Source organism: Oryza brachyantha, chromosome 11 (assembly GCF_000231095.2).
Source record: "Oryza brachyantha chromosome 11, ObraRS2, whole genome shotgun sequence".
Classification (NCBI taxonomy): Eukaryota; Viridiplantae; Streptophyta; class Magnoliopsida; order Poales; family Poaceae; genus Oryza; species Oryza brachyantha.
The window spans coordinates 8,395,480-8,402,431 of NC_023173.2; the positions used below are offsets into that span (position 1 = coordinate 8,395,480).

The 6,952-nt window shown below is 46.3% G+C and overlaps 1 protein-coding gene across 1 annotated transcript; it reads left to right on the forward strand.

Annotated features, from left to right (window-relative positions):
- Positions 1-4,946: 4,946 nt before the first annotated feature.
- On the forward strand, positions 4,947-6,110 carry LOC107305228. The gene has a single exon (XM_015842154.1). It carries the CDS (start codon positions 4,947-4,949, stop codon positions 6,108-6,110), a length of 1,164 nt encoding a protein of 387 aa, XP_015697640.1.
- Positions 6,111-6,952: the final 842 nt, after the last annotated feature.

A 6,952-nucleotide genomic window follows, 5' to 3' on the forward strand; every position in this document is an offset into this window, starting at 1 on the left:
TAGGCCGGTGGCCTGCTGGCCGGGAGGAGATGGAGGAGGAGTGGGCCGAGGGAGGCGATGCAGACTTTGAGCGCCGGTTGGGACACGACTCGGGAAATTGCAGACAGTACACGCATTCACACGACAAAACCAAATCATGCACGAATTAGAGATTCGTACGACAATTTAGATCCGATACGTGAAACCGTGAACTTTTAGCGGAACAACGGCAGGAGTTAACGACCCGTTAAATTGAGATTTAACGACCCGTTAAACTAGAATTAGATGACTTTAACGTTAAACCAATCTACGTGTACGAAATAGAATTTCATACTGTAGATCAATCTTACGCTAGCTAATAGATTGGAAACCCTAAGCAATTACACGATAGATTAACGATAGATTGATTTGCACGAATAAAACGTATGCAAACCTGAGGTTTGGTGGAGAGATCAGCGACGGATTGCGGTTGTTCCTCGCTGTTAGGCTAGAAAACCTGAACAATTAAACGGTAGATTAATTTAGATTGATTCGCAAGAATAAAATAGATGCGAACCTGAGATTTGGTGGAGAGAGACCAGCTGGCGACGTGCTACGAACAAGGATGCAGCAGGGCTGCTAGCGGCTTGCTGCGCAGCTGCTGGGATAGGGGCGGCACAGCTGTAGCGGAGACGGAAGAGGCGACTGGAGATGCACTGGAGAGGGAGACGGGGAAAAGAGGCAAGGGTGTAGGGGGTATTTATAGGGGGAAGCTAGAGATAGATCTTGTTATCCATCTCCTATTAACAAGGAATAGATAATGTTTCAAGGGGATAAAATTTAGAATTAATTGGAATTGATTTTTTTTGGTGGAGATAGAGATAAGGCTGCATGGCTTGGAGAGGAGGAGGAGAGGACCGTACAGGGAGGAGGAGGAGTTCGGCCAAGGGAGAGGAAAAAGGAAAAGAGAAAAAGAAAAGGGAAAAAGGAAAAAGGGAGAAGGGAAAAAGAAAAGAAAAAGGAAGGAGGAAAAAAAAAGAAATTGCCTCCAATTTTGCCGATTTTTATTAAGTTTATTAGAGCAAATTTTATTGACTGCAATTCAAATATAAATCATGTTAATAATTTAAAATGCTTTCGGGACATTTTAGAATATCCGAAAAGCTTCCAATTAATTAAATTAATTTATTACACTGGGTTTCTCCTGAACTTTAATTAATAAATTATTTTTAATGCATTATTTATTTAATTCTTGGCTTGGGTAAAACTCAGGGCGTGACATAACTGCACTGGTGGAAAGCTGATAATTCTAATACTCTGGAAAAATATAAGCGCAACCAAAGTTGAAGAAACCACCAGGGTCTGGCAATATGTCCAACTGGTTGGCCGATGGAGAGCTTAGATGATACTTGGTGCAGCATGTGGTAAACTGCTCCTAATAAATATTGTCCAAGTGGAACGATATTCCCATCGGCCAAGCATTCTGCTATGTTCTCCATGTTGGTAGTTGGGGCTAAGGTCTGGCCGCAAAAAACAAACCTTTCTAGCCAAAGGTTCAAAAAGGCGATGTGCTCTCTGTGGTCAGCTGACCCTGAGTCTTTGCGGTGAGCTTCAATACACTTAGACCAGCCCCCGATGTTCTTGGTCTGCAGCCGATGCTGAAATTGAGCCTTTAAGTTAAAAGGGTTTACCGGGGCCATAATGTTCAGTCCTGTTAGCATAACCACATCCATAAGGGTGGGGATAAGAATACCATGGCCGAATATAAATGCATTCAAAGCATCGGACCAGAAGTAAGAGGCGGCGGCTAGCAAGGGCTTATCCTTTTCCATTTTAGACAAACTTAGCCCTATGAAGTGGCCAATGTCCAGTTCATCCCATTGGGTGACGTACGCCTTGTACAGCCGATTGTACCAATCTCGCCAACCATTCAAGGGAGTGGGAAAGGAACGAAAAGACTGATTCCAGTCGGAGGCATTCAGCTGGGCATTCTTAAAGGGTATCCTATTGGCCTCGGAGCATATGATATCTGTTGGGTCAGGATTTCCCATTGGGCCAAGGAAGTAAAACCTCGGGTTTGGGCTGGAAATCATGATCTGGTTCTTAAATTGCTGAAAAGAAAATAGTGCGGAAAAGGAATCAGCTAGCAGGCCAATCAATGGCGAGATATGAGGAAAATTTGCTAACAGTAAACCCTAGATTCAGAAAAAAGGGTATTCAATGGCGAAAAGCGAAAATGGTGCCAGGATGAGAACTTACCTTGGAGACCTCGTACGGAGTATCCGGTGAAGAGCTCGTTGAAGCCATTGCTACTGACGAAGGCTCGACGGCGCGGGAAGGGCTGTACCTTGAGGCAGAAGGGTTGCCCGGAGCGCGGAACGTGGCGGCGGTGGACTTGGTGATTTCATGCGAAAAGTGCGACCTCGAGAGAAGGGCGAGCGTGCTAAATGTGGGAGTGAAGATCGCCGGAGCTCGGGGAAGAAGGAGATAATGGCGAGAAGTGGCTAAGTCCAACGGAGAGCGGAAGCTTATAACACAAGTAAGCAAAAAGAGTCGTTATCACAGTGTGCTAAAATAGGGGATCTGTTGAGACTGTACCGTTACACCAGAGTGAAACGATAGTGGAAATTGGATACAAGAGAAGAAATTTCGGAACAATGAATTATTCCAAAATTGGGGCATGTGTTAACGCCCGATTTTAGCAAATAGTCGTTATGGATTGAAACACGGTTGAGGACCGAATTGGATAGGAAGGCTCGAATCGGCTGGCGATAGGAAAACTGGGTGCGATGTGGTTGCAGCCGATAGAGTCCAGATCGGACAAGGATGAAAGTCCGATTGGGCCCAGAGTTTGGAGATAGGTTCGGTATTTAACTGAGTCCGTGTAGATTAATTAGGATTTATATTGAAGTTTGTTTAGGATTCTGTTATTTAATTAGAGTCTGGATAATGTAAAGGTAGTTAGTATCGAATTTTTATCCGGTTAGGTTAGTTATTTCCCGGGGCTATAATATAGGTGCCCGGGGTCCTTGTAAATTATCTCCAGATCAACCTAACTTGGCGCATCGCCTCAACTCTTCGACTTGCTTGAGCTTTCGGCGTAGGGTTTGTTAGCTCTGCAATGTAAGTTCTAGTTCGTCAAAACCGGTCGATCAACTAAGACAGAACTGTCTCGGTTAAGTCCGATCTTCTACTTGGTTGATCGGCAGGCTAAGTTCTACTACTGCTTTGATCTACTTTAAGTTTGAAGTAGTATTAGTGCTCCTTCAAGTCTCTGCGAATTCTTCTTTTCAACCTATAATGTTGTTCTAGTTGGCCTGGTTCTGTCTCGGTTCTGTCCGATCAATCTGGTTACTGCGTCCGCGTTGTCGGATTGGGTTGGGCATTCGTAGAGGCTTATCGCTGGAGCTTTAGCCAGCATTATCTTGAGTAATTCACAGATTAGTTGGTTAAACTCACTAATCTTCATGTTTCTATGGTTATATCATGCAAAACTACGTTCTGTCTCGATTACGTCTGATCTATGTATGTTTGGTATGATCTATCCATAGAAGTCTGTCCGATCGGTTGAGTTTAATGGATTAATTGATGGATTACGTCGGTTTGCTATCTAGTTATTGCATGCTACAATATTTCGCTGATATCATGTATGGTTGTGCCTAGATCTGTACTGTCTCGATTAGATTCGATCTTCTAGGTCTGGTATAAGTATGCATATGTTGTTAGTCGTTATTGTTTCATGTTAATAATTAGCATAGCACCCAAGTTTATATCCAATTCCACATCTAGTCTCGTATCGGCTATTGATCTCATGTGTGATAAGCTCTGCGATGGTTCGATCGGCTAATTAATCTTAAGACTGTGTCGGTTCGGTCCAATCTTTTAAGATTAGATGATTGATTGGACTGCTCGGTGTTTATCCTACTTCTGACTTAGCCGATTGGGCATATTTATAATTGTTATAATAAAATTCTTGAGAAGCCGATCGTCTAGTCTATCGGCTAGGGTCCTAGGACGGCATCGGCTATCCGGCTGATAGCGATTTCAGGGTTAACTGCTTTTCGTGTTATATCTTATCAGTTACAGGATCAAACTGACTAGCGCCCAGTATTTCTAAGAATTAGGTTTTGCACTAAAATGGTCTAAGATTGATTCCTATGCCTATGTGTGTGACCGTTGATTGTTGTTTTCAGCGTCAACACATTTTTGGCACGCCCGGTAGGACAGTGTTAAGAACCCAACTCAACCACGAGACAGTCAAGCGTCCGTCAAGTCAAGACACCACCAATGGCCGCAATGGACGTCAACGCTGATAACATTCTTCCTTTCACATGGGAGAACCTCACGACGAGCAGCGAGCACAGGTGCAGCGACACATTGATAAATTCCAAAAGATGTGCCTCGAATCCTTCAGCATGACTCGAGGTGGTCCGGTACAAAAGTCTCAGCTCCCATCACCCACCTCAGAGCCTAGGAAAGGCAGCGACGTGGGAAAAGGTGGTGACCCTCCCTCGGAGAACCAGCCGAATCGGCAAGACATGGTGGATTTGGCGGTACATCATGCACTTATTAAACAGTCGGGGGTGCTGGTCAATACCCTGTCAGGGCTAATTCGGCAGGTGGCCGATGGAGCTCCTGATGGGGAATCACACCAGAGGGGGCCTAGATACTTCCCAGACGGGGAGAGGCCCAGGTATCGGCAGTACAGGGATGAGAGAGATCCAAGGGATGAAGAGCCGATATCGCAGCATTCCCGCGTACACTTGGAAGAGATCCCAGAGAGGCCAAGGCAACCCTACTAGGAGAGGACTCCACCAAGGAACGCTCGACACGCCGATCCGTACTATCGGGATAACCAGCATTACCAACCACCTCCAGCATGGCCACATCGGCCAGAGCCAATCTACGAGAACCAATTACATCAGCCCGACCAAGTGCTCAGGGGACAATTCAGGGATGAGGATTGGACGAATCGGATAGCAGAGGTCATGCAGGAGCGCTTCGGCCTAAGGCCGAGAGAGGAAACAACTATGTATCGACGCCCATACCCAGAGTGGTTTGAGAGGGTGGTGTTACCACACCGGTACAAGGTACCTAATTTCTCCAAGTTCTCGGGACAAGATGGCACATCAACCATCAAGCATGTCAGCCGATTCTTGGCCCAGTGTGGCGAAGCATCGGCTGAAGATGCGCTAAAAGTGCGTTCCTTCCCGCTTTCACTGTCCGGATCGGCTTTCCCCTGGTTCTCGTCCTTGCCGCCAAATTTGGTCAAGAGCTGGGCCGATCTCGAGAAACAGTTCCACAAATACTTCTTCGCGGGGGTGCAGGAAATGACGTTGACCGATCTCACCACAGTCAAACAAAAAATAGATGAATCGGTCCATGACTACGTCCAGAGATTCCGCAACGTGAGAAGCCGATTCTATCGGCTAAACTTCAGCGACCAGCCGTTGGCCGAGTTGGCATTCCAGGGCTTGCTCGGCCAAATTAGGGAAAAATTCTCGGCCCAAGAATTCGAAAGTTTGGCACATCTCGCGCAAAAAGTGTCAGCCCATGAGATCCGATACCAAGAAGCCAGGAAGGAAAAGTTCCAGTGCCGCGTCACCTATCTAGCTAAAGAATCATCGGACTCCGACATCGAAGAATCTGACATAGGACTGGCACAGTGGACTAGAAATAAAAAGCCGGTAAATTGTCCCTGGGTCAAAGGGGCAAAAGAGACAGAAAAGTTTGACTTCGATGTCAACAAGGCCGACATGATCTTCGACCTCCTGCTGCAAGAGAAGCCCATCCAACTGCCAGCAGGGCATGTCATACCATCGGCTAAAGAACTGAAAAAGAAGAAGTTCTGCAAATGGCATAATTCTGTCTCTCACCACACAAACGACTGTCAGATCTTCCGACGTCAAATTCAAATGGCGGTCAAGCAAGGTCGCTTCAAGTTTGAAGAAACCAAGAAGCCGATGAAGATTGACGGACATCCGTTCCCCGTCAACATGGTCCAACCTGACATCAGCTATGGGCCAAGCAGCAGTTTGAGGAAACGTCCGGGTACAAACAATATCACCTCTACTTCAATGATGAACAGGTACCACCGGTGCTTTGAAATGAGCCAGAGGCACGACGGGCCGTCCCGATACGATGACCATTAGGACTGCCCGTTCTTTCAATACTGTTGGGAGGAAAGGATATGGCTGCCTTCCAAAAGAGACTGCCCGGAATGCAACCCCGAGGAGCGGGATTACACCAGCCGGCAGCCATGCCCTACAAGGTCAAGAACGCCACCACAACACCATGTGACAGTACATGACAGGCTGGCTCCTCGGGAGCAGGACTACAAAGACTATGATGAAGAGGAGATCGGCCAGTACTGCGATGATCAAGAGCATCCGCCACCAATGAAGCCTAACCAATGGTGTCTCAGCGGCCTATTCATGAAAAATCAGAAAAGACGGCTACAACGACTCCGCCAACGCGAGCTTCAGCAGCAGTAAGAAGAAGAGCAACCGCCGGCACCCAAGAAAGCACGTAAAGAATGGCACATCAAGTCAGAAGTCCATAGACCATCGGCCAACGTAAAAATGGTAGTTATTCTACCGGCAGAATTCAGGGTCGATTGGTCTGATGATGAAGTACAAGAGGCAACAGCCCAGCTCGTACTGCCCTCACAACCATCCGTCTTCAAGAAGCCGGCAGAGAAGGACTATCAGCACCTTCGACCGAATTGGATAGGAAGGCCTGAATCGGCTGGAGACAGGAAAGTTGGGTGCGATGTGGTTGCAGCCGATAGAGTCCAGATCAGACAAGGATGAGAGTCCGATTGGTCCCAGAGTTTGGTTATAGGTTCGATATTTAACTATGAGTCCGTGTAGATTAATTAGGATTTATTTTGAAGTTTGTTTAGGATTCTGTTATTTAATTAGAGTCCGGATAATGTAAAGATAGTTAGTATCGAATTTTTATCCGGTTAGGTTAGTTATTTCTGGGGCTATAA

Excerpts from the sequence above, each read along its gene's own strand:
- LOC107305228 (XM_015842154.1), top strand. The coding sequence starts at position 4,947 with ATGCAGGAGCGCTTCGGCCTAAGGCCGAGAGAGGAAACAACTATGTAT.